The 27,967-nt window shown below is 42.8% G+C and overlaps 1 protein-coding gene across 3 annotated transcripts in view; it reads right to left on the reverse strand.

The window, feature by feature from the left end:
* The window catches only part of CACNA1E (calcium voltage-gated channel subunit alpha1 E), a 359,405-nt gene that overhangs the window by 83,665 nt on the left and 247,773 nt on the right, over positions 1–27,967 (reverse strand). For all 3 annotated transcript variants that reach the window (XM_064276555.1, XM_064276554.1, XM_064276553.1), the window contains exons 8-16: positions 16,994–17,109; positions 11,863–11,916; positions 11,105–11,194; positions 9,906–10,115; positions 9,522–9,634; positions 7,709–7,821; positions 7,234–7,365; positions 1,519–1,591; positions 369–486 (exon numbers count right to left, since the gene is read on the reverse strand). In XM_064276555.1, the coding sequence (XP_064132625.1) occupies positions 369–486; positions 1,519–1,591; positions 7,234–7,365; positions 7,709–7,821; positions 9,522–9,634; positions 9,906–10,115; positions 11,105–11,194; positions 11,863–11,916; positions 16,994–17,109 (1,019 nt within the window). The remainder of the gene's footprint in view (positions 1–368; positions 487–1,518; positions 1,592–7,233; positions 7,366–7,708; positions 7,822–9,521; positions 9,635–9,905; positions 10,116–11,104; positions 11,195–11,862; positions 11,917–16,993; positions 17,110–27,967) is intronic.

Below are 27,967 nucleotides of genomic sequence, written 5' to 3' on the forward strand. Positions count from 1 at the left end.
TGTAATTAATTCATTAATATTATAATCTATCCACTATTCCAGGGCTACATTGATTTCTGTCCTCTCTTATTTCTCCAGATCATAGTATTTCTAACCTTCAGTATAAAAGCCTCCTATGTTATTATTTGTGTACACTACAGATTTCACAAATTCGGGTGATACTCTGTTTTGCTTTATTTGCCTTCTTTACTCAACTATCATACAAGTTCCTTAACATCAGGATTGTTGTTTCCCTTAGTAGATCGAACAATGTCCACCCTCTTTATTCTGCTTACCCCAGCTCTACTACCACCACCCCACCACCTCCTCAAATGGGGACCCAGGCAGGCAGGCAGCACAAAGAGGAAGATATTAAGTAAAAAGGATACAGTTTCCAAACAAGGTGAGTACGATGAAGTAGATGGCTGACCACATGCCTGAGCTGACCCCTCCCTGGGAACGGATCCCGTTGTACATCACCTCATTCCAGTCCTCACCTGTCAGGATCTACACAAAGCAAACAACAGGTAGGTCAGAGACCTCGGTTGGCTGAGAAAACAGGGCCAATGCAAAGGGTAGCATTCTGGGCCTGGGTCTTTTCACCTACTCCCTTGCTTGGCTATACAGTTAGGGAGAAAAGCAGTCAATTCCATGAAAAATCTAAAACTTTCTTTTGATATGGTAGAGACTTTCAGGAATGGAAAACAAGCAAAGCATCAAAAAAGAAAGGAAAGGTTCTATTCCTCCAATGACAGCACCTCACCCCCCGCCCACCCCTGCCCAGCTTTGCCAGGCCCTGTGGGAATCACACAGACAAGCAGTCTGGCCGCTGGTTACCTGACTGCCTCCTGAGCTGCCAGGCTACAGTTCCTGAGAAAGCAGCATTATGGGCAACAGCCTCCTGGGCTCTATCTCAGCAAACCCGAGTTCTGGTCTAGCCTCAGATTCTGGCTAAGTAGTGTTTTTCCTTAAGACACCATTGATTTTTTGTCCCATGTCTTAAGTCAGTTTTAGGAGATAGAAAAGATACCTCATTAAATGCCCATGGCCTAAAAATGCTTCCAGATTTTAGAAAACTATCAATGTGATTTTTGACTGAATGTCAATATAGGGAAGAACAACAACAGCAGCAAAAAAAACCAAGCCCACTGCTGTGGAGTAGATTCCAACTTAGAGTGATCCTTTAGGACAGAGCAAAACTGCCCCATAGAGTTTCTAAGGCTGTAAATCTTGACAGATGCAGACTGCCACATCTTTCGCCCACAGAGCGGCTGGAAGGTTTGAACTGCCAACCTTTCCGTTAGCATCTGAGTGCTTAACCACTGTGCCACCAGGACTTTTTATAGGTAAGAACAGAGCTACAGAACTCCTAGAGATGATTTTGAGAATGATTACTCAACAAGGAAGGGTACTTGGTTCTCCAGGAGGATCCCAGAGAGGAAAATGAGGATTCTTCTGATACTCTAATATATCATCAGCCTGTAGTATGTGGTCTAAGACATCCCACATAACATTTTTTTACTTCATTTGGCCTCATACCTGAAATACAGTCATGATGGCTGCAGGGAAGGTGTCAAAATTTGCTGAAGGAGTTCCATCATTAAAGTTAAACCTGAAAAAGCAAAACCAACAGTTAACATTATTCTCCATTCAGAGAGATTGAAAGCATTCTCCTTGAGAATGTGAATGAGACAAGGATGCCCATTATCATCACTCTTACTCAATATTGCACTGGAAGTCCTAGCCAGAGCAATAAGGCAAGAAAGGGAAATTAAGTGTATCCAAATTGGAAAAAAAGAAGTAAAACTATCCCTATTTGCATATGACACGATCCTATACAGAGAAAACCCCAGATATTCCACAAGAAACTTACTGGAACTAATAGAAGGATTCAGCAAGGTGGCAGGGTACAAGGTCAACACACAAAAATCAGTTGGGTTCCTCTACACTAACAAGGAGAACTCCAAAAAGGAAATCAAGAAAACAATACATTTTATAATAGCCCCCCAAAAGGGCAAAACACCTAGGAATAAAACTAACCAGGGATGTAAAAGACTTACAAAGTAAAACTATAAAACGCTACAGCAAGAAACCAAAGAGACCCATATAAGTAGAAAAATATTCCACCCTCATGGATACCAAACCAAAACCAAACCCGTTGCCGTCGAGTCAATTCTGATTCATGGCTACCCTATAGGACAGCACAGAACTGCCCCATTCGGTTTCCAAGGAGTGCCTGGTGGATTTGAACTGCCGACCTTTTGGTTAGCAGTTGTAGCTCTTAACCACTACACTAAAAAACTACACTACCTGGGTCTAATAGTTTAGCTTAAACAGTAAAAAAAAAAGGTCTGCCTTGAGCATTATGCTCTTCTTAGAATTATTTATATGGGATCAAATTGACAACAACAACTTGAAAGATTAGCTAGGAACCTTAGTGGACAGTGAGTTTATGTTAATGAGAGAGGAACAACTCACAAAAGGAGAGTGAGAATTGTTGCATAATTCGAAGTATGTAATTATTATCACTAAATTGTACATGTAGAAATATGCTCATGGATAGGAAGACTTAACATTGTGAAAATGTCAGCACTAGCCCCAAGTGATGTTTAGATACAATGCAATCCCAATCTAAATTCCAACAACATTGTTTTTTCTAGGTTTTATTTATTTTATTGTTGTTGGGAATAAGAACAGCAATTCAACAGTTTCTACAGGTGCTATTTAGTGACAACAGTTACATGCTTCAAATTGTACAATTCTCACTCTCCTTTTGTGAGTTGTTCTTCCCTCATTAACATAAACTCACTGTCCCCAAGGTTCCTATCTAATCTTTTGAGTTGTTGTTGTCAATTTGATCCCATATAGATAGTTCTAAAAAGGGCATAATGCTCAAGGCAGATCTTTTTTAATAGTTAAACTAAACTATTGTTTGGTTTTACAAAGACCTCGGGGGATATTTTGGGTTTAAAGTTTAGAGATTATCTCAGGGCAATAGTTTCCGTGGTTCATCCACCCTCCATGGCTCCAAAAAGTCTAGAGTCCATGAGAATTTGAAATTTGCTATTTTTCCCCTTTTAATCAGGATTCTTCTAGGGACTCTTTGATCAAAATGTTCAGTAATGGTAGCAGGGCAGCATTCAGTTCTTCTGGTCTCCTGGCAAAGGAGGCAGTTGTTCATGGAGGCGACTAGCCACATATTCCATATCCACCTCCTGTTCCTGATTCTACTTCTTCTCTGTTGCTCCAGGTGAATGGATACCAATTGTTGTGCCTTGGACCCAACAACATTCTACGATGGAATGGAAAAACTAATCTCCAACTTTACGTGGAAAGGACAGAGGCCCTAAGTAGGTAAAGCAACATTAAAGAAGAAGAACAAAGCAGGAGGCCGCGCACATCCCCATCTTAAAACTTACTACACAGCCACAGTAATCAAAACAGCCTGGTACTGGCTCAATGACAGACACATAGATCAACTGAATAGGACTGAGAACCCAGAAGTAAATGCATCCATTTGGGGGCAGCTGATCTTCAACAAAGGGTCAAAGTCCATTAGATGAGGAACACACAGTCTCTTTAACAAATGGTGCTGGCAAAACTGAATATCCATTTGCAGAAAAATGAAACAAGATCCATACCTCACACCATACACAAAAACCAACTCAAAATGGATCAAAGACCTAAATGTTAAACCTAAAACTGTAAAGTCCCTGGCAGATAACATAGGGACAAAACTAGGGGTCTTTATGTTCTGCATAAATAGACTATCAAACACAACTAGAAATGCATGAACCACAGAAAATAAATTAGATAACTGGAATCTCCTAAAGTTAAATACTTATGCTCATCAAAAGACTTTACCAAAAGAGTAAAAAGAGAACCTACAGACTGGGAAAAAATCTTTGGAAATGACATATCTGATAAGGCTCTAATCTCTAAAATATGTAGAAAACTTCAATAACTCCACAATGAAAAGACAAACCAATCAAAAAATGGGCAAAGGACGTGAACGGACTTCACCAAAGAGGACATTCATATGGCTAACAAACACAAAAGAGGTGCTTGCAATCATTAGCCATTAAAAAAAACCAAACCAAACCCAGTGCCGTCAAGTTGATTCCAACTCATAGCGACCCTATAGGACAGAGTAGAACTGCCCCACAGAGTTTCCAAGGAGTGCCTTGCGGATTCGAACTGCTGACCCTTTGATTAGCAGCCATAGCATTTAACCACTATGCACCAGGGTTTCCATTAGCCATTAGAGAGATGCAAATCGATACCACAATGAGATACCATCTTACCCCTGCAAAATGGCACGGATCAAAAAAACAGAAATCAATAAATGCTGCAGAGGTTGTGGGAAGATTGGAACTATTATACCCTGCTGGTGGGATTGTAAAATGCTGGTAGGCTAACAAACACATGAAGAGGTGCTTGCAATCATTAGCCATTAGAGAGATGCAAATCGATACCACAATGAGATACAATCTTACCCCTGCAAAATGGCAAGGATCAAAAAAACAGAAATCAATAAATGCTGCAGAGGTTGTGGGAAGATTGGAACTATTATACACTGCTGGTGGGATTGTAAAATGGTACAACCATTATGGAAAACGGTATGGTACTTCCTCAAGAAGCTAGAAATAGAGATACCTCATAATCCAGCAATCCCACTCCTAGATATATATCCTAGAAATATAAGAGCAGTGACACAAACAGACATACGCACACCCATGTTCACTGCGGCATTATGCACAATAGCAAAAAGATGGAAACAACCTAAGTGCCTATCAATGGATGAACAGGTAAACAAATTGTGGTACATACATACAATGGGATACTACACAATGATAAAGAATAATGAGGCGGTGAATCATAACATATTATAACATATGCTGAAGGACATATGCCGGGTAAAATAAGTTAGTCACAAAAGGACAAATATTGTATGAGACCACTTTTATAAAAAGTCAAGAATAGGTATACACATAGAAAGCAATGTTCTTTGATGGTTACCAGGGATGGGAGGGGGAAGAACAAGGAATCACTTTCTAGATAGTAGACACTTGTTATTTTTGGTGATGGGAAAGGCAATACCCAGTACGGGGGAAGTCAGCACAACCTGACCAAGGTAAACGTTAAGAAGTAGGCAAGAATAAAGACAATTTTGGTAAATGCTATACTATAACATATACAATTTTACAACAATAGTAGCAAACCAAAAACAAGCCTGTTGCTGTTGAATCAATTCCGACATATAGCTGCCCCATAGAGTTTCCCAGGAGTGCCTGGTGGATTTGAGCTGCCGACCTTTTGATTAGTAGCCATAGCACTTAACTACTACACCACCAGGGTTTCCCACAACAGCAGTAATAACCAAAATATACCTGTGTTTACACAGGTAGGTATGTATGCTACATGTGTGCAGGAAGGCATATGTGAGTATATGCACGTGCATATACTAGGTATACTTATATATACTTACACATGAGAAACCCCTGTGGCATAGTGGTTAAGTGCTACGGCTGCTAATCAAAAGGTCGGCAGTTCAAATCCACCAGGCACTCGTTGGAAACTCTATGGGGCTGTTCTACTCTGTCCTATAGGGTCACTATGAGTTGGGAATCGACTCGACAGCACTGGGTTTGGTTTTTTGTTTTTGTTTGGTATATACATGTTCGTGTGAGCTGCATACCTATTCATATATATAATAAAGCACATAGAGGGCACAGTTATGGAGACTTTCTAGAATATCCAAACACCTTGTGGGATTGGTTTACTAGGTTAAAAGGCTCGGGACCATAGTCTCATGGGACAACTCAGTCAATTGCCATAACACAGTTCATAAAGATAATGTTCTTCATCTTAGTTGGGTGAGTAGCATCTTGGGTCTTTAAAAGCTTGAGAGCAGCCATCTAAAATACAACTATCAGTCTCTTCTTGTCTGGTGCAAAAGAGAATGACGTAAGCCGAAGGCTCAAGGAAGCAATTAATCCACAGTACTAATGGCCCACACGAACCACAGCCTTCTCTAGCCTGAGACCTAAACAACTAGATGGTGCCCAGCAACTATATAGGCCACTGTGACCAGGACACAATAGAAGGTTCTGGATAGAATAGGAGAAAAATGTAGACTAAATTTCATATTCCTAAAAGAAGGCCAGACTTACTGTACTAATAGAGACTACAGGAATCTCCAAGACTATCACCCTAAGATACCCTTTTAAGTTGGGGCTCCCGAAAGTTACCTTTCAGCCAAATAATAGATTGGCTTATAAAATAAACAGTATCATGCACAAGTAAAAGTGCTCCCTTAAATAATCCACTGTACAAGACCAAGCAGTCCACATTTACCCCAAAGAAAAGATGAGAAGGCAAGGAGGGATGGGGAAGCTAGATCAATGGAACAAACAGAATGGAAATAATGAGAATGCTGACACATTGCGAAAATTGTAACTAAAGTCACAGAACCATTTGTATAAAAACATTGTTAAATGGGAACCTAATTTGCTGTGTAAACTATCACCTAAAACACAATAAATATTAAAAAAAAAAAAAAGCTTGGTTGCACCTGCTCAGTTGTTGCCTGCAGCTATGTCATACAAGTGACAGCCCAGAGAAGCTTGCTAGCAGTTCGCTTTTGCTGTTACATATTCTGTATACCCTGAGTTTCAAAGATTTTCCTTTATATAATCTTGAACTTGACATTGGTTTGTTACAAAACTCATTGGTTTTAGGTCCCCCTCTACCCCCAAAAAAGAAAAAAAACAAACAAAAAAACACCTGAAAAAGAAATTCAGAGAGAAGAATGGAATAAAAATCTCATAACCAAGTTTTTCCTTCCCAAGATTACCGTTTTCATCACTTCATTTCTCCTTTCTCCACATACCCTTCTTCCCTACACTTTCCCATTCCATACAACTTATGAAGAAGGTACTACTGATTACTACTGATGGACTATGCACTTTGGAAGGAGCCAGCAATAAGAAGGGGTGTGGGAGATCCTCAGTTACAAGGCCCCTGCTGTATGTTTCAGGATAGCTCTAAAAGGACAAGTCCCAGGAACAAAAACCCCGTGCAGTCTGAAAGGATTAAAAGCAGAGTTTGTTGCACAGATTGACAGTGGTAGATTCGGGCCACGCATAAGAGCAAACAAAATGGTAACATGGTGATCAAGCTAACGATCCTGGAGCACACAGGCTCAAGACTAAGTTCTGAGCTTCCCTGGATGGAAAGCTCTTCAGTGCTTACCTGCCTCCAAACAGCTGCATTCCCAGGAGGGCAAAGACAACGATGAAGAGGAAGAGGAGGAAGAGCAAACTGATGATAGACTTCATGGAACTCATCAAGGAGACCACCAAATTGCGCAGGGATGCCCAATACCTACAAAACCCAGACAATGTTACAGCCCTGAACACTGAGTACCCAGTTATCCCAAGCCCAGCTGGGCATCTGCCTGGTGGGCTATAAAATAAGCTGCATGCGTATACTTGTAGGAAGTGGAGATATGGTGTGTCTCTTGGAAATACGGCACAGGATCTGGCATCCTAGATATTTTTCTGGTTTGATATTAGGAGGAGAGGAGGCGCTGAAGAATGGAGTAGGGATGGGGTAGGAAAGGGAGTCATTGTAAGGGGTCACAGGGAATGGAAAGAGAAATACAAGAGGCAGAGGGAAGGTACTACTCTCAAAGGTGAGGGGAAGGTGTCCAATTCTGATCACTTACTTGGTTATTTTAAATATTCTTAGAAGCCGGAGAGCTCGCAATACACTGATTCCAAAAGATGTACCAGGTCTGAAGATTGCCCAGACCACTTCAAAGATACTGCCCACAGTGACCTGAAGAAGCCAGACCCAATCACAGTGAGAGGAGGAAGCAAAGGAGGAGAGGAGAGGTTCACGCTGGTATTCAGCACAAAAGCAACAGCCCTCACAGGGCTATGGACATCAAAGCTCCCTCCCCACCCAGCCCTACCTCCAGGAAGGATACTATCTGTGAAGGCTGCCAAAGAAAAAGGAGACGCTGTCACCTCTCTCCCCACTGCTCCCACTCCCCTTCCTAACTGTGCTCCTTCATGCTGCAGACTGGTTTTCTGTCCTGTCCTGTCCTGGCCTTGGTGGAAACCACCACAGTCTGTCACCTCTTCTGCACAAATGAGGCAGCCATGACTGTTCTGACGATATAACACCTGGAACAAACAGATGAACAAGGCGTGCTCCCCAAAACCAGGAATCCAATTTGAATAATTACAGGCGGTGCTTCAACACAAAAATCTCTGAGAGTGGGCCCACATTCTCTCAGTGTCCCTAGGATTTCGTGCTAACAAAAATGCTTCGGTCACCTACATATTAAAAATCTTTCAGTCGCTCAGGTCCCACACACACCAACGTGACAGTACATGTTTACATAAAGTCTGAGAGCTATAGAAAGATAACAATTAATTCAACTTATTCTTTGTTTTAATTATGTGTTATTGAATATCTACTATGTTCCAGACATTGTGCTAGGAGAAATAACAAAAATTAATCCTCACAGCAGCCATGAAAAAGTATGGTCTTTCCCTAGATATTATGCCTGAAAGTTTCCCAGACCTAGAACCATATGTTCCAAGTTAAAATGTATACTGGCAAGTGCTCAAAATCTTTAGCACTTAGCTGAAGGTTTGGCAGAAAAAGAAAGGGAGTTTGGCAGAAAGAGAAGTGGTTCGTGAATCCAAAGTTCTGTGATTGAGTTCTGCTGCTAACTAGCTATGTGAACTTACACACGATGGCCTCTATTTACTCATGTGTACGTGGGAAGGCTAGTTCCTGATAACATAACATAGTGTCTAGAACTCTTGTAAGAAGCAGAGGAGAAAAACTGTATGTGAAAGAATCTTGAAAACTGTTAGCAATGTACGAACTTATGTATTGATGCTATTTAGAAAGTAGACAGCTGTATGAAACATTCTATGTGGGGACTTGCTAATATAAGTGTGTGTGTGTGTATGTTTGCATATGTGTGTGTGTGAGAGAGACAGAGAGAGCACACTTGCATGAGGGTATATCTAAATAATATTCCCAATTTTAAATTGAACTAGAAAACAAACAAACAAAAATCTAAGCTTCTCTTTTTTATCCAATTGCCTTCTGGAATCAGGTCATTTTTCCTTCTCCTCCAGGCTCCCCTCCAAGATAAGAAGTGGTTCAAAACTCTAACATGGGTTTAACTGCTATGTAAAAATTCACTGAGCTATACGCTTAAGTGTGCACTCTATAGTGTATATGTTGTACTTCAAATAAAAAAAAATTTTTTTAAGAGCTAAAAAAAAAATTTTTTTAAGAGCTAAAAAAAAAATTTTTTTAAGAGCTAAAAAAAAAACAAGCCCCGCTGTGTCTAGGATTCACACACCCTTGAGTCCCTTTAGCTAATCTTATCTGTTTCCCTTTTACAAATTCTGATTTCAGTGCCTCATGCTGAGGAATGGAGCCAGCCGCTTATTTAAAGCCTTGGCACTATCAACATGAGCAGAAGGATAGGCAGGCTTCTGAGCACTTACCCCAAAATCAAAGCAGTTGAATGAAGAGTGAAAATAAAGACGAGGCCCCATCCCGTACATCTTCAGGGACATCTCTAAGAGGAAGAGCCCCAGAAACAAAAATTCTGCATAGTCTGAAAGCATGAAAAGCAGACACATTTGTTCTACAGATGGTATTGCTCCTCCACACCCCAACCGAACACACCCACCCACAGAGGAAGAGTCCTCAACAACAGGGGCATGACCCACAAATACGTGAGGACGTTCAATGGCCTTGTCAGGTCAATGCTGGGGAAAGCCTAGTGATATGCAAATAGTCTCTGACCAGGCCAGAAACCTTGTTCTCTTACAGTCACACTCCAATCAAGCTGGCCAGGTGAGGGCCAGCCATCACCGTTCACTTACAGAGGAGGTGGGTGAGCCACTGGGGCTGGTTGTGATGGACAATGGCCACGCAGGCGGTGTTGAGAGCCACGAGGCTCAGCACAATCCAGTAGAACACCTGGGATTTCACCATGTGGCGAATGGAGATGCGCAGGAGCCTCTCCTTGTGCCGGAAATAGGAAGCACCATCCACCTTTGCACTTTTGATACTAGCTCGGGCAAGAGGCGTGCCTGAGGGGCAGAAGTAAGGAGGAAGAGTGAGGCTGCAATATGTCCTGGGATCACCTCCCATGGCAATGGGCGGGGTGAGGTGGGCACCTAGCCATCACACATGGGCAGCTTCATCCCAGGGCAAGGTTACCCCACATTGCAGCGAATCCCCATGTTGTGGGCTAAGTCATTTCTATAGTCAGAGATCCCTGTTTTCCCTCTCTGGGTACTCCTGGTCCTAGGAAACTGAAAGATCCCCCAGCAGGACACCAGGCAAACACCCAGTGCCTTCAGTCCTAATGGGATCATGTTTATGTTTGTAACAGATTGGGCTTCTCCCTGGCATTTTCTTTTAAATATGCTCCAGGCACTGGAATCACTCTGCCTCACTGGTGATATTTCTAATACTGGCAGCATAAAGCAGCAATGATCTCTGTAAGCCTCTTCTGCTTTTAAGAATGAAGTGAGACCTTCCCCTTTTTTGAGGGAGAAAAATTCTGCATCAGCCGGAATCTCTAAGAGAGCCTGAGATTGAACACCAGGCATGTTAAAGGGCTGTCAATAGGAACTAGCTTAATATCACATGATGGAAGTAGGTGGGTGCTACTATGGTTAAGCGAATGGCTTGAAGTCCTCCAGTCTGTGTCACTGGTTGAGAAGCAACAGGCCCTCAGAGCCTTTTGAACAATATTCCGAAGTGGTTTCTCATTAGCATATCCAGGAGAGACGGGATCATCTGCAAATGTACCTGTCTGCCACAAGTGAAGAACCTGGATTGGATTCTTAGCCCTGAACCCCATGTTGCATGTAAATAGCATTCCCTGGCCCAGATTTTTCTGTAAAACTGATATCTAGATTAGATTCCCATGCCCTTCCCCGGTTATATCCCCACACTCCAGTTTCTTTGCATTCTCTTCTTCCTTGTAACCAGCAGAGACACTTCTCCAACAGCAGAATCTATTTAGGGGAGATTCAGAGAAGATAAAGAAGGTCTAACTGGTTCCACTCACCCACAGAAGAGATATCAACGCAGTGTTCATCACTGGAGTCTCGGGTCATGGCCTCTGTCCGGCTCCTCTTGATTGTCGCCCTTCGAAGCACTAGACCAGGGAAGGGGGATGGCCAGTAAGAGGCCACAAGTAAAACCAGGTCACTCTGGTCAAGACTTCGCGGGCTGTAGGCAAGAGGCCTTGTACAAGCCCCAGTGACACAGGCGTCTGTCTCAAATACCTGAGCCAGGGTTATAGAAATTGAGACCGTCTACATTTCTGTAGATGGTCTCAATTTCTATAACCCTGGCTCTGTGCTTAGTAGCACCTTCTGGAACACAAACACTGTAGAATCTATGCTAGAGCTTACCAAAACGTAGTAGGTAACCAAGTACTCCATATCTATTTGTTCTGGCTCTTCGTAAACAATGTCACTTCCTCATAACGAAAGCGGTTCCAAGATGATCCCCACAAATTTTGAAAAGAGATCTTTTCATATACCACTAGCTGTGCCATGGTCTTTCCATTGCACAGTATCAATCACACACCCTGGAACAAAGCAACTTTTGGATCCCATTTTCATCACTTTAAAATGCATTTAAATCTGTGACTCAATCCCTTTCATTTTAAAGCATGAGGGATTTTATGACAGAGAGACTTGCATTTCAAATCCCAGGGCGCCCCTCTTACTTTTTTTCTCCTCTTTTGATCAAGAGAGATTGCCAGTGCGTCAGAAGGGGCAAATGCAAATGGGGTGAGGCGGCGGAGCATTTCCTTACCTTCTAAGGCCGATGTTCCAGCATTTTTGTTTTCTTCAGCAAGCATGACTTCCTCTAGATGGGAAGAAATGGTTCAGTAAATTATCTGTAAATGCCAAATCATTTTGCAAAGTGAAAACCCCTCAGGGACAGTTCTGGCTCCAGGGCAACAGGGAGGGAGCAGAGAGTTTGGAGTCTGTGGCAGAAACCTATATCAGAAAGAAACTGTGGGCCACAGAGGACCACTGCAGTGCACACAGTAACAGAGAGCAGGGTCTTCAGTGAGGGACCCTGGGAATGACTGGGAAAACTCAGCTCTGTGTGGGACACACTGTTTAGGAGGACACGCACGAGGGGAGAGGAAGAGGTGATCATTTTAATGAAAATCTCCAAGTTGACAGGAACGAAAAATTTCCATTTCTGCTTTTGCTTCCACCCACGTTTCTGTTTTTCCTAAGCCCTTGAGCCTTTTTCCAGCAGTGGAACCTTCCCCAGTGACTCTTAGCTCTGGTCCCTTGGCCATAACATCTCTCCCCATATTCAGGAGGTGAGACCATGTCTTGGGGCCTCTCCTGTCTACTTTCTTGAGGGCAGAGGAAGATGTCTAAAGACTCTCAAAGGGAGGAGCAGACTCCTGGGTTTGCTTCCTCCTGTCCCCACCACCTCGATCTGGCTGTGACTGAGCAGAGCTTGGGGGGAGGGCCAGCCCTATCACGAACTTGTCGCTTGGGCCCTCTCCTCTCAGTCTTCCCAGCAGCAGTCTGTATTCCCCAAACCAGTTGTCATTGAGTCAATTCCAACTCATGGTGACCCCATGTGTGCCAGAGTAGAACTGTGCCCCACAGGATTTTCAAGGCTGTGATCTTTTGAAAGCAGATCACCAGGCCTTTCTTCTGAGGCACTGCTGAGGGGACTTAAACTGCCAACTTTTAGGTTAGCGGCCAAGCACATTAACCATCTGCACCACCCAGAAACTCCACCGGGATACTGTTTTCTACTGAAACTGGTTGGAATGAACCTCACTAGCATCCCTCCAAATGTATCAACAAAATAGTCCTCTGTCCTAGGTCTGGTGGGATGCTAAGTCCCCTACTGGGAGTGATATGGATGGGTGTTGATTGCCCAAGCCCCTCTCAGGCCACAGGCCAGGGAGTCGGCGGCCTAAACAATCATTCCCTAAGATCCCAGCTGCTGGAAAAAAGCTGCAGCAGAGCCTATTAAACGATGGCTTAATTTAAGCACTTGTAACACATAAAAGGACAAGTAGGAGAGGGGAAAGTCATTACCATAATTCTAGCTGCATATAAAACTGAGAGTATATAATGTATTTCTCAGGGAGGGGTACATTCTGAGGCTTGGATGCCACTAGGCAGGATGGCCATTATACCGAGTCATAATTGTTTAGCTTTCTTTTTTAAGCACAGCCTCTGGAGAAACTCTTAGGTTTACCAGGTTAAGTGTTGTTGGTGGGGTGCTTCTTTATGCAGACATAGAGGGTTTGAAAGTCATTTTACAGCTCACTTTGTTTGGAGGGCATCACTTTAAAATTAGGTACTTCTTAGAGTACCTCACAGCAACATTAATTACCTTAGTCAGAAGGTCACTTTTGCTAAGCACAGTGCCTGGGCTTGGGGTGGGCAGGTCTGAGGACCCCGCAGCAAATGCAGGTTGTGGGGTGCTGCTGACTATCTCTGGGAAGCGCTCAAGGGCCCTGGATATGCTGAAAGCGCCCCACCCCCACGGCAATGCCTTTGCCAAGTTCGCTTTCAAACTCGAGTGTCTTTCCAGGGAAATGTAACCCATATGTCTCTGATTCACTCACGCTCCCTTGTAAAGGGAAGGGCCAGGAAGCACAATTTGACGTCGCTGCGCATCTTTTTTCTTAGAAGGAGGAGAAAGCTGGTTTGCCAACTGGAAGGAAGCAAAGCCTTGGGATTGTGCACGTATTTGAAAAGCAGTCACAAGAGCAGCCTACTGTGGCCCTGACCTGTGTAGGGGGTGTGGGGGTGGGAGGGCTCTTTTCCATTCTGCTGCCAGCCCGCTTGATGGTCTGTCAGATGGCTCCTCGGCAGAGAAGCCAAGGACAGTCGGGAACTTCAAGCTGCCTGCCTGGCCTGGAGGCAAATCTGCTCACCCTCCTCACGGTTGAGGTGGAGTCACCGTTCTGGGAAGAGGTAGAGAAGATTCACATTTTCCGCCACGCAGCAGTCATGGAGCAGAAGGGCAAAATGGAAGTTCAGTCAGTGCACATTGCTCGTGCTTCCAGAAGGAGGCAAGGAAATGCAGAGAGTACCTGAATGGGGCTGAATGGTGTCCCCAAATTCATATCCTTCCCAGAATCTCAGAATGTGACCTTATTTGGAAATAGGATCATTATAGATGTAATCAGTTAAGATGAGATCATACTGGAGTAGACCCAGTAGGCACTGAGTTGATCCTGACTCATGAGGACCCCATGTGTATCAGAGTAGAACTGTGTTCTCTTGGGTTTTCAATGGCTGATTTTTTGCAAGTAGATTTCCAGGCCTTTCTCCCAAAGTGTCTCTGGGTGGACTTGAGCCTCCAATCTTTTGGTTAGGAGCTGAGTGTGTCAACCATTGTACCACCCAGGGACTCCTCCTACTGAAGTACAACCAAAACAAACAAACAAAAAAACCAACAAGTTGCTGTCGAGTAGAATCTTCCAACCTTTCAGTTACAAGCCGAGTGCTTAACCATTTGTGCCACTGAGGGATTCCTTACTGGAGCAGAGTGGGCCCTTAATCCAATCTGACTGATGTCCTTATAAGCAGAGGAGAAGAGACATCGAGACACAGACACACAGGGAGAACGCCACGTGACTACAGAGGCAGCGACTGGAATGATACATCACGAGCCAAGGCCCCCAGGATTGCTGGCAACCCCAGAAGTAAGAGAAAGGAATGGAACAAATTCTGTCCTGGAGCCTGCAGAGAGCATGGCCCTGCTGACACCTTGACTTTTTACTGCTAGCCACCAGACCTGTGAGAGATAAATTTCTGTTGTTGAAGCCACTCAGTTTGTGGTAATTTGTTACAGCAGATCTAGGAAACTAATACAGTCCCGAACAGAAGGTGGTTTTTATTTGCTTTGAAACGGTGCTTTCACTCAGTCACACACACCCTCTCTCACCTTGTTAGATAATCAAAAGTTGACTCTAGAGCTTTGAGAGACATTTTGTGTGTTGATGATCAGAATAAGAGTATCCAAAGCTCCCACAGAAGACTAAAGCCCAAGCAATCCATTCCCTAGCAATGCTCTGCTTTCTACAAGGAAGAGAGAAAAGATGCTGACTGTCATGTCTATTTTTTCATTAAAAAAAAAAAAACCTCTTTGCTCAAGAATAAAATCCAACCTTTAAAATCATAAAGAAACGTGGTGTATTCTTTTCACTGACGGGTATGGGGTGATTGATGCCCAGCATAAGGTGCTATGCCACCATCAAACAGGAAACTGTGGCTTCGGGTTAATGAAATCATGAAAGGTCTGCATGGGCCCTCACAGCTGGGTGATAACTATTCCTGATGCTGAGCCACAGGGTAAGGAACGATGACAGTTCAAGGCTTAGAACAAAACAGGCTCTAACCATCATCTTTTGCCTGGAATACTGCAATGGCCTCACAGCAGGTCTCCCTGCTTTGGGCCTTGCCATATCTTGTCTCTTCTATAGTCTGTTCTCAAGGTAGCAACTGAGTGATCCTTTCAAATCTTAAATGAGAGTATGTCACTCCTCTGCTCAAAACCTTCCAGTGGTTCTTGTCTCATTCAGAGTAAACACAGAAGTCCTTACAACGGTCTATCAAGTTCTACCTGCTCTGCTGCCCAAACCCCTATTATCCCCCTAGTCTTGTCTCCTCTACTCTTCCCTTGCTCACTCCACCTTCTGTCCCTCGAGCCCTTCTGGCACATTTCTAGATTATGGTCCTGTCACTGGCTGCTCCTTTGGCCTGGAACTTTCCTCTTCCAGATCTTACCATAGCCCATTCCCTCATCTCCTCAAGTCTCCCCTCAAACAGGTCTACCCTGATACCCTTATTTAAAATTGCAACCCACCCACAGCCTATAACCCTACTTTGACCTATTTTTCCATTGTACTTATCACCTTATCACTTTCTAACATATCTTGTAGCTAGCTGCCATCAAGTACATCCCCCTACTGATGTGACTCTATGCGAGTTACTTATTTATTATTTTGGTTATTGCTGCCTTCCCCAACTAGAGGATAAGTTACACAAGGGAAAGGCTTTTGTGTTTCTGTTCATTGCTGCATCCCAAGTGCCTTGAACAGGGCCTGGTATAAAGTAAGCACTCAATAAATATTTCTTGAATGAATTAATTATTTTGTAATTTTTTTTTTTAAGGAGGTAGAAAATTTATGGACTTCACACTCAGCAAAATTCTACTGAGGAATTCAAGGCACTCTGGATTTTTTACTGCCTTTAATTTAAAATAACCCTGAGATTTAAGGTGAAAGTGGCAGTTTTCTTCCTTATTAAATTGGGAAGCCTGAGCATAGGGTACCTTACTTCATGCTACAGCTGTGTTTCTGAAAAATAACACGTAAGCTGAATGATGGCAAATCCAGTAGATGACAGTGGTCATATAGCTTACAAGATAGAGAAACCTACAGTAAAAATGCTTGTAAAACATACTATCTCTCAATTTATTTTTATTAAAAAATCAGATTTTTATATGCTTAGCTTAAGGAAATATGGTATGCCTAGAACTGTAACATTTCTTGGACTAGAACTGTTAGTAGAAGCTTCAGTCCAGGCTTTTTGTCCTGGCTTTTGTTGAAACCTATTTAAAAAATGTGAACTTGCATGGATTATCGTTTGTAAAATGTTGTCACCAGCCCAGCCTCAGCTCTGGGACTGGGTTTTGTTAGCTTTTACTAAGTTCACCTTGTTAAGATGCCTGCCTCACGACAGGAGTCTGGAAGAAAAATGGGGACAGTTAGACACCAGAGGAAGAAAGTGGAACTAGCAAAGGTCCCAAATGGCTGACAATACATCCAGAGCTTCTCTCTTCTTGAGTCTAGCTGGACTCCGGAATGGTGGTATTGGGAGTGAGGTGGGTCCACTGGTGTCCCTACAGCTAACCCACCAACCTCTTCTAGCCCACTAAGCCTCACCTGCTTTGTCTATCCAGGCACGGTAGCCATTCAACTCCCGCTCAATCTGCTGTTGGCGCCGCAGCTTCATGAAAGCTCTTCGGTTCTCCACCCTCTCTCTCTCTTTGGCAAATTCCCTGTGGACAAGAAGGACAAAATTTACTGGATTTGAATAGTGCCATGACTAAGAGAAATAGTGAAGCAAGTAAGTGAGAGAGCGAGCGAGCGAGTTTAGAAGGTACTTTTTGTACGCCCCATTTCCCCCTTTTCCTTTGTTCCAGGCTACAACTATGATCTCCTTAAAATGTTGCACAGAAAATTGCTTAAGGGGCACTGAGTTTCTGTTTGGGGTGATGAAAAAATTTGGAAATGGAGAGTGGTGATGGTTGCCCAATACGGTGAATGTAATTAATGTCACTGAATTGTACAGGTAAAAATGGTTGAAATGGCAAATGTTTTGTTGCATATATTTCACCACATTGGTCTTGCTTTTTCAGGTAAACTCTGGGGGAATTCAGGAAGGTTTAAAAGAGGGGTAGTATTTTGAGCAAGACCTTGAGAGAGGAGTAAAATTTAGACAGGCCGTGACCAGAGGAACACAACAATTCTGTGGCATATACAGCAAGTATTATCATCGATATCTCTGTTTTCCACTCCAGAAACTGAATCTGAGAGGGGTTAAGTGGCCCTTCGAGAGGGCAAGGACCCACAGCTAACAAGAGGCACCATGACTCTTGAATCTTCTAAATTCCATCTCCTTGCCAGTCTCTCACCCTGCCTCTTCCTCAGCCTACTCCACCACCTGCTGAATAAAGTACAAACACAGTGCAAAGTCTTTCATAGTCTGAACCCAACATTTCTTTTCAAACCTCATCTCCCACCATCCCTATCCACCCTCAGTCTGTAGCCCGCTGTAGCCCACACTTCAACCACAGCTCACTTCTCATTGTTCCTGAAAATGAGTGCAGGCTTTCGAAACTCCATCCATGCTGCTTCTCTGCCTGGAATCCCTTCTTATCTGCCCAAGTCCGTCAAAATCCTTCTTTAAAGCCAAGTGGAAATGTTACCTCTTCTAATTAGCTTTGCCCTCCCCCGCTCCCTGAGTCTTCTGGCCCCATTCCACCTGTCCTCTATTTCTTTAGTGCTCCCTTGGAGAGTCATACCTATACTGCGGTGTGTTGGACATGTGACTGTCCTCTCTTTCTTTACGAACTCTTTGTGGAACTATTCTGTATCTCACTCAATTTGTATCCTCTTGGTCTATAATACACTAAATATCTAGATTGTCTATATGCTAGAAAGGTATATTAAGAAAAAAAAAAACCTGCTGCCATCAAGTCAATTCCAACTCATTGCAACACTACAGGACAGAGGAGAACCGCCCCACAGGGTTTTCAAGGGATGCCTGCTGACCTCTTGGTTAGCAGCCATAGCACTTAACCGCTATGCCACCAGGGTTTCCCAAAAGATATATACATATATTTAATTAACTATCCAGGCTCAGGGTGAGCACACTGCTAGCTCTGCCCTGGTTTCCAGCAGATCAAATGACAGGGCACTCCTTCTCTGCACTGACCCAATGGGAGCCTGGTGAGCTAGTTCAAAAGCAGTCATTTCCAGACATCTTCTGGACACTGCCACCACAGTACTCTTTGCTTTTTGTTGCTGTCAGGTGTGCACCACAGTTACTCTTTGCTTTTTATTGCTGTCAGGTGTGGTCAAGTTGACACTAACTCACAGTGACCCTATTGGACAGAGTAGAACTGCCTCCTAGGGTTTCCTAGGCTGTAATCTTTATGGAAGGAGTCCTGGTAGTGTGGTGGTTAGGTGCTCAGCTGCTAACCCAAAGGTTAGTAATTCTAACCCACCAGTCACTCTTCTGGAGAAAGATTTGGCAGCCTGCTTCCTTAAAGATTACAGCCTTGGAAACTCTATGGGGCAGTTCTACTCTGTCCTATAGTCGCTATGAGCTGGAATTCACACTCAACTTGATGGCGAACAACAACAACAATCTTTACAGCAGCAGATGACCAAATCTTTTCTCCCACGAAGCCATGGGTAGGTTCAAATGGCTGACCTTTTCCTTAGCAGCTGAGCACTTAACCATTGCACCACCAGGGTTCTTTGCTTAGCTCCATTAAAATCTCCGTAGAGTGAGTCTGTGAAGCATGCAGCCAGTCACGTCTATCTGGTCCCCAGAATAACCATGCAGCTTGATTTCCAGAGGGATAGGCCATAAAAATCCCAGCCTAAGCTCCCTGTATATTCGCAAGTTTCTGGCTCCATGTCTTACCAGCTGGCTTCCCTGTTCCCCTATGACATTGCAGGCCCTGTTTTCTCCCATCCTCCCACCTGCACATGAGCTGGGACTCATAGGCCCAGGGCCCAAAGATCTAGCCTGGTTTTTTTTAAGAAGCTCTTGGTTAAATGAAGTAAAGCAGCGAATGTGCACAGGTGGGGAGACTTCCTAAGTGGCTCTTACTCCTCCATGGAGAAAGAAGGGCTGTGGTAGGGACACTTTTTTATAAGCAAATGTTTATCAAATGGCCTTTTCTTTTTTTTTTTTTACCCCCCTTGGGAGCCTAGGGCAGAAAGTCTGGGCAGCATTGCCTTTCATGATGCTTCTCATTCTTTCTCTTGTTGTCATAATTGCTTATGTTCATAATTTATCTCCCTGACCTGAAGAATCTATGAAGGTAAGACAGCCTGCAACATATCACATTCCAACGAAGATTTACGGAGTTCAACCCAGTGCCTTATATTATAGTAGGCTCTCAGAGGAATAAATATGTAGATTATGGGAATAAAATATTGAGATTAATAAGTATTCATACAACATTATTTGTGGAAACATTAATTTACCAATAATTTTCATGTATATTACTTTATTTATATTACTTTTATATTGCAAAAACCCTGGGAGACTCAGAAACGTTTTGATACTTGCCCAAATTCACTCCATTAGTGAGAGACAGAGCCAGGATTCAAACCAGTATCTTCTGATTCCAGGTTAAGTGCTGTTTCCACAATGCCTAGGTATGCCTTCCATGCTATCTAAAATATATAGCTAGATTTAAAATCTATGAAAGGGATTTAGTTATAGCCCAAGGTTGAGGAAAATAAGGATATTATTTTTTTATTTTTTAGGGACTGTCTTTCATTAAGACAGATGAGTAAAAATCCCTTGTTCTACGTTGGGTTAATAAAGACCTAAAATAAAATTCATAGCATTAGTCAAACTAGTGATGTACAACTTGATTTTGTGTCCACACCACAAAAAACCAAAAACCAAAGCTGTCAATTCCAACTCATAGTGACTCTATAGGACAGAGTAGATTGCCCCACGGGGTTTCAACAGCGTGGTTGGTGGATTTGAACTGCCGACCTTTTGGTTAGCAACTAAGCTCTTAACCACTGCTCCACCAGGGCTCCACTGATAGACTTCAGAACCCCAAACATAAGGATCAAAAATAAACATACATGATGTAGCAGAAATACTACCAAGTCTGTTCTCAAAGCTAGGTGTCCTTCTTCTGCCAATTGACTGGGCACTTATCTCTCTGTCTCGGTTTCCTAATCAACGAAGGTTAACATTAGGTTATTGTCAGCTGCCATTCAGTCAGCACCCAGCTCACGGCAATTCCACGCACAATGGAATGAAATGCTGCCCGGTCCTGCACCATCCCCATGATCAATTAACAGATCAAACTGTTGGGATCCATAGGGTTTTCACTGGCTGTTTTTTGGGAGTAGATCACTGGGCCTTTCTTCCTAGTCTGTCTTTAGTCTGGGAGTTCCACTGAAACCTGTTTCGCATCATAGTAACACATGCCTCCACTCACAGACAGGTGGTGGCTGGGCATGAGGTGCACTGGCTGGGAATTGAACCTGGGTCTCCTGCATGGAAGGCTTGAATTCTACCGTAGAACCAAAACCCTCTGCTCATAACCAAAGGTAAGAACAAATCTGGTTCACTCTGGGAGTCCTGACTAGGTTCCTTATAAGAGACAGTGTAATGATAAAAATCCAAATTGTGTTCCATTGCTGACATTTCTCCTAATTCAACAGTGTTATCCATAATTTTATGCTATTTTTTTCCTCTGAGAGAATAACCTGCTGTTCCCCTCACAATGCAGCTCTCACATACAGGAAAGGAAGATGAGCTGGGAGTCGAACATGGATGAGCCTCTATTCTGGTTCCTACATACGTACCCAAGGTCTGTGTTTCTAAATTTCAGCTCTGGGAACTCAGAGAAGGCTGGTCTCCTTGCACTGCATGGTTAAGTACAGTTTTTTATCTCTCCTCCTATTTAGTGATTTTACATTTGTGACTGTTTTTGTTTTCTGGCAGTTTACATGAGACATACAATTCGAAAAAATGAACTATTCAGACACAGCCAGTTCTACATTATTCATTGTAAGATGAAGTGGAAAAATTACCTGGGTAATCTCAGACAAGGCATAATATCCGATACATTTATCATGTGTGACTGGAGGAGTACTGAAGGAGAAGGCCGAGTTGTTTTTCAAATCATGTTTAGGTTAACATAAAAAAACTGATTTCCATTTTATGCATTTATGAATCTAGAAAAGCATCATTACTTCAGATAACTCACGAAGTGGCTAATGTGTATATTAATAAATGAAAGTGACTGGATTAGCCGATAGCATGATGTGAGGGGCTTTGGTCATTCACATTTCTAAAATCTACTGTGAGGTTACTAACTCTTGGGGATTAGAAGTGAGGATCACTGAAGCCTTGCTCCAGCCTGAAATTCTTGCTCATGTTATGACACCTCAGAGTCACAGGGCATCGGAACAGGTACCTCTACATTTACCTAGTGAGGAAAATGTTCTGTTGGCTCTGCTGTGGCAAGAAACCTCTGTTGGAGGGTTGTCTGGCTCACATGTTAGCCTCTAGTTCCAGACCCTCCTTCTGATCCAGTACACACAGGGAGCTTTGTTTACTGATGCAGAGGCCCTTGATGCTGTCATGGCAACCAAAAGAAGATAAAGCCCGCCAGGATGGGCTGGTCTGCATGACTCAAAGACATGCTTACCCACACTCTTGTACACACTTGTATGCTTCATCACACACACACTGGAATGAACACACACATGCTCACACTGACACCCAGAAACGTATGTAGACAGAATTTGCCAATCACACAAACGGCCACATGGTCATATTCCCGTTAATCTTCAGAGCCCATATCTTCAAAGGGCTTCACTACATACAAGAGAACTTTGCCAGTGTTCCTGTAAGATATTTGCTTCCGGAAGAAGAGATTTGGGTTTGACATCAAGAAAACTCTTCAACCCTAAATGTTCTGAAACCAGCAGAGAAATTGAGAGGAAATCAGAGTCAACTGTGTGTTGGCAGTGCTTTAATTTCAGTCCTATGGGACGTAATGCTGGCGGGGGGGCAGGGAGGGTACATTAGTTTTCAGTGTTCTTATGAGCCCAGGGAACTTCTTTCTCCCATTTTTCAGAGGAGCAAACACAGTTGGGGAAAAGGTAAACACCCTACTGAAGGTCACACAGTTCGGCAATATTATAGTTATTTATGCATTGTAGCTTGACTTGTTCTCGAAATGATTTAAGGAGACTTAGGTTGTCAATAAGTAAAGGCCAAAATAGAATCTGGTCCTCTAAATTCCCATCCAGTGTTCACTCTAATAAGCAGGATGAGTGTCCAGGTGGAGGAGGGGTACAAATTCTCAGGTACTGCAGCATGCATGATTCCTCCTTGGGGATCAGGAGCTTTGGGGGAGGTGCTCCTCAGATGAACAGAACTCCTTTCCTACAGTGGTGAAGGCAAATAAATGGCCTTACATTCAGGGCTGTATCCTACCCCCAACCTACACCCAGAGCAATGAAATAAAGGTCATGGCTTAGTCTCCGAGACCCGAAGATCAGGTGTGTGGACCCGGCAGGTCACCTGTACTAGCCCGGCCTTTTCCATGTAAGGACACAGGTAGAGACAGCTCGGGTGACTTTGTTTCCCAAGGTCTACAGCACGTGATGGCTGACCTGGGAGCATCTGTCGGATCTCTGAGTTCCAAAGCCAATGCTATCCCACGTCTTCATGACATTTAAGTTATGGGAACTCAAAGAAGGGAGATCCTTTAAGGATCTCAGGGGATGAATGATCTTTTTCTCTTCTTGATACTGAGATCTGGTTGATTTGTTTGACCACGCGCAGGGAACGAAGTCCAGGCAATTAAATTAACGGGATAAGTAGATTGCCAGGCTTTTCTTTCCAGGTGTCTCAGGGTGGACTTGAACTGCTAACCTTTCAGTTAGCAGCCCAGCTCTTAACTATTTCTACCACCCACAGACTCCTTAGAGGACCACACTTGTCCCTATAATGAAGGCTTAAGGAGTCAATAAGCCTTAGGTTGCTAACCAAAAGGCTGGCAGTTCAAATCCACCAGCTGCTCCTTGGAAACCCTATGGGGCAGTGCTACTTTGTCCTATAGGGTCACTAGAGTTGGAATTGACTTGACGGCAATGGGTTTGGTTTGGTGTTTTTTTGGTTAAGGAGTCAAAGTGACTTACTGAAGGACAGAGTTACAAAGCAGAATTCTGATCTCCCTATTCTATTTAATTATCCACCAGGCTGTGCCACCTCATTTTGGCACAAAGATACTATTAAGGCACAAACTCGGAGGCACACATGTCGCTTTCTCTCTATATATGCACATTATAGTGTATGTTTCAGTCACAATATTTCAGTGGGTTCAAAGCCCATGGTGCAGGAAGAATGAACCACAGGGAAGTAAAAGCATTTCATATTCTTCTCTCTCCCTCATCTACACCCCCCACCGCACTCTAATTACAGTATGAAAGAGGCATCTTGACAGAGAACAAATGGCTGTGTTCTTTCAGGAGACACATTTCACACTTCTCTGAGAACCCGCGGCAACCGGCTCCCTCCCCAAAAGGTTTGGAGGTGCCTGAGGAGTGGGTATGGCAGTGTTCAAGAAAGTGAGTGTGAGTTTATTACCTAAGCTCAGCTATTACACACTTAACACTGTGTGGGCATTTTTTTTTTCTTTGTAAAAAGCTTCCAATTTTCCAGAATCCTTTGTTCAATATCCCCAGATAATTTCAACACTAAAGATTCCTCTCAGGAAGATAAAATTCCGTGGTTCAACATCAAAAGATTCTTCCCCTCTCCCAGCAGACTCCAGGTTAAAACAAGACCTGTTTTATGCCTTGGAACAGACAAGTAGAACCAGAGAAAAGCTCCAAGGCTAAGAAAAAGGAAATGGAGAAGAGAAAGGAAATGAGCAGAAATCTGAAGGAAAATGGACAACCAGAGCAAACATAATGAGGAGAGACTCCTGGAGGGAGAGGAAGTAAGTTTAGAGACTTGATGTAGGCTGAAGTGTCACATAGAGGGCAGTGGTGGTCCGGTGGCAGAATTCTTGCCTTCCATGGTGGAGCCCTGGGTTTGATTCCCGCCCAATATACTTCATGCACAGCCCCCACTTGTCTGTCAGTGGTGGCTTTCACGTTGCTATGATGCTGAACAGGTTTTAGCAGAGTTTCCAGACTAAAGTAGACTAGAAAGAAAAGCCTGGTGATCTACTTCTGAAAAAAAAAACAGCCAGTGAAAACCTTATGGGTCACAATTGTCTGAACCTGTTGTGCACGGGATCACCATGAGCCAAGGGTGACGTGACGGCAGCTGATGTCTGACAACAGATTCTACTCAGTATCCTTTTAAACAATTCCATGATGGGATATATAGGAGCTTTTCATTCACACATCTATTTATTTGAATGTTCAGGGCATATAAGCAAGTTCCTCAAACTTAGTTCTATTTTTTCAGAGAGAAAAATCAAGCAGAGAACAGTAACTATCCTTACCCCAAATCACACAGTTGGTGCTAGAAGCAGCTGCACCTCTACCATTTCCTGTTCCTTGTGTTGTAATTGCTCACTTACTTGGTGACACTATTGTGCTATAAATTCTGTGAGGGCACAGTCTGTGTAAATAGCTTTTATTCACTGTTACACCCATAGTCCCAGCATAAACTTGCTGCTTATAAATGTTTACTAACTGTTCACTAAATGAATGAACCACACCACACACTAGAGGCAACCGCCTATAAAAAGCAGCTTCTGATTTGGGGACAAAGGAAGAGAAATGGTCCAGTAGCGTGGGGCATATGCCCTGTCCCTGAAACAAAATAAGGTGCTGCTGAGTCAATTTCAACTTGTGTCAGGGTACAACTGTGTTCCACAGGATTTTTAATCGTTGATTTTTTGGAAATAGATTGCCAAACCTTTCTTTTAGGTGCCTCTGGGTAGGCTCAAACCTCCACCCTTTCGGTTAGCAGCCCAGCAAGTTAATCCCTTGTGTCACCCATAGACTCTTGCCCTGTGCCTAGGCCTACTAAAACAACAGCTACAGTTCAGTCCTGAAGATGTGTGGGTCTAGATGGCATGGGGAGAACCTTCTGATACCTGCTCATCCCCAAGGAGAATGGGCTTCCTTAGGGTAGATACAAGGCAAGTATTTGTGGCTTGACTATAGGTGACAATCTGTAACCATTCCAGAGGTTTAGATACAGTCTTGTGAGCATCAGAGACCCTAGAATAATAGATCGTGGCTACTGAAGTTAGTATAAGTCAAAGCTAGATGGCCTCCCTGGGGACCAAGGAGGTGAAGGATCACTTGTCTCTCAACTGTTTACCGCCTATCATATGTACACCATGTACTTTGTGTCAAGTGGCCACTTCTACTTCTGGAAACACTTTCTTTTCTCAGGTTTTTGTGACCCTTCTCAATCTCCTTTGTTGTTCCTCTAAATGTTGGAGTACTCCAGGGTCCAACCTAGGATCTCTCTTCCATTGATATTCTCGCCCTTACTAATGACACATAATCCCGTGGAGTCAACATCAACTCTGTTTTAAAGTACATCAAATTTCTATCTGCAGTCCTAACTCACCACTGAGCCCCAAGCCCATTTATGCAACTGTCTACTAGATAACAGCTACTTGGATATCAAATAGGCATCTCAAAGTTAACATGGCCAAAACAAGAGTTCTCGATTTCTTCCCTAAACGTGCTCTATTTGCAGTCTCTCCCACCTCAGTAAATGATATCACCCAAACAGGGAGTCATTTTTAATTCTTCCCTTTTTCTCACTTGAATCTCAATCCAATCCATAAGCAATTTCTGGCAGCCTTAGTCCCTTTTTCTCCAACTCCACTGCTACCATCCTCGTCCAAGCTACCATCACCTCTTGCCTGGATACTTTCTACCTTCAGTAGTCAGCAATATACTTCCCAACTGGCTTCTTGTTTCCACCATTGGGCCAATCTCCCTATTTCCCTCATGCCACCAGGGTTTCCATTTCCCTCACATCAACCAGTAATTTTTTTTTTTTTTAACGCAAAACAAGCCAGTTAACCTCCTGCTTAAAACTCTTCACTAGCCTCCCATTATTAAAAGCCAAACTCTTTACTTTGGCCTTTAAGATCCTACATGGATCTGAGCCTTGTCTACCTCCCTGACTTCACGGGAGGCTCTCCCTTATCACAAAGTCAAAATTAACAACCCCACTACCTACCACATTCTGTTACATCAGCCTATTTTATTCCATTAATAGTATTTGACTAAAAAAATTATCTTGTTTAACTATTTTATTTTTTTGTCTTTCCATAAGAATATAAGCTATATGAGGAAAAGGTTCTCTTCTGCCGTGATTGCTATTATATCCTCAGTGCCCAGAATAAAGCCTAATACTTAGAAAGAACTCAACAAACACTTGTTGGATGAATGAAAAAAGGTGAGAGAGCATTTAGAATTATATATTCTTTCCTCTGGAGGTCACCTCTTCCAGTCATGACAGAGGCAGACCATACCTACTGATAAGGTGTTCAATCCCTTTGCCTCCAAGAACTATACCTCAACCAAGCCAATCGAAAAACAACTGTGAACCTTTTCTTTGATATTTTATGTGAACTTGTAAAGACCATTCCAAAGCTGTAAGGCATCACTGTGGCAGAAAATTCTTCAGTATATTTAGCTCGAATATTTTCTGCTGCAATTCAGGCTTTATCCTCTGGAGTTTCACTGAAGTTGATGGTTATCATCTTTTATTTAGTAGTTTTTATTATATTGAGGGTATTCAATAAACCACCAGTTTCTTTAGCCTGTCTTATGAATAATTTAATTCCTCATTAAAATGCAATTAATTATTACTACATTGAAAATTTCAATGCACGTTAGAGGCAAATACTACAAAAACAGATGACATACAACCAAAAATATTCTCTTGAAATGCTGGTATCCGGTGGGCACTTGTACTTAGGACTATTGCTATCTATGTACTTTCCAATCAGGATTCCTTAACAATAAATATACAAGTGGCAAAATACCATTCAAGACAATTAAACTTGTGGTATAGTACAAAAAAGAATTGTATTCAGACTCAGCGTACCTGGCTTTGAATCACAGACCATGGGTAAGTTTTTTAACTTCTTTGAGGCTCAATTTCCTAATAAATGCACTTGTATCAATGGATCACACGAGAAAAGGCACCTATCCTGGTTTCTAGCATGGTAAACCAGTTTCCATCAAGTTGATTCTGGATCATGGCAACCCCATTTGTGTCAGAGTAGAACTGTGCTCCATAATGTTTTCAAATGGCTGATTTTTCAGAAGCAGATCCCCAGGGCTTTCTTCCAAGGTGCCTCTGGGTCAATTCAAACCTCCAACCTTTTGGTTAGTAGCCAAGTGTGTTCACCATTTGCACCACCCAAGAATAATAAATGTCTTAACAATAGCACGTCTTTCAATCCATAAAGATGATATGCCTCTCCATTTTTAAAAAGAATTCTTTCATTTATTTCAGCAATGTTCTGTAGTTTTCAGAGCTCTTGTACATCTTTTGTTAGATTTATTCTTAGATATTTGATTTTTGTTGCTATTTAAAATTTTTCAATTTTATTTTTAACTCTTTTAAATTAAAATTTA

Source organism: Loxodonta africana, chromosome 25, assembly GCF_030014295.1.
Source record: "Loxodonta africana isolate mLoxAfr1 chromosome 25, mLoxAfr1.hap2, whole genome shotgun sequence".
Classification (NCBI taxonomy): Eukaryota; Metazoa; Chordata; class Mammalia; order Proboscidea; family Elephantidae; genus Loxodonta; species Loxodonta africana.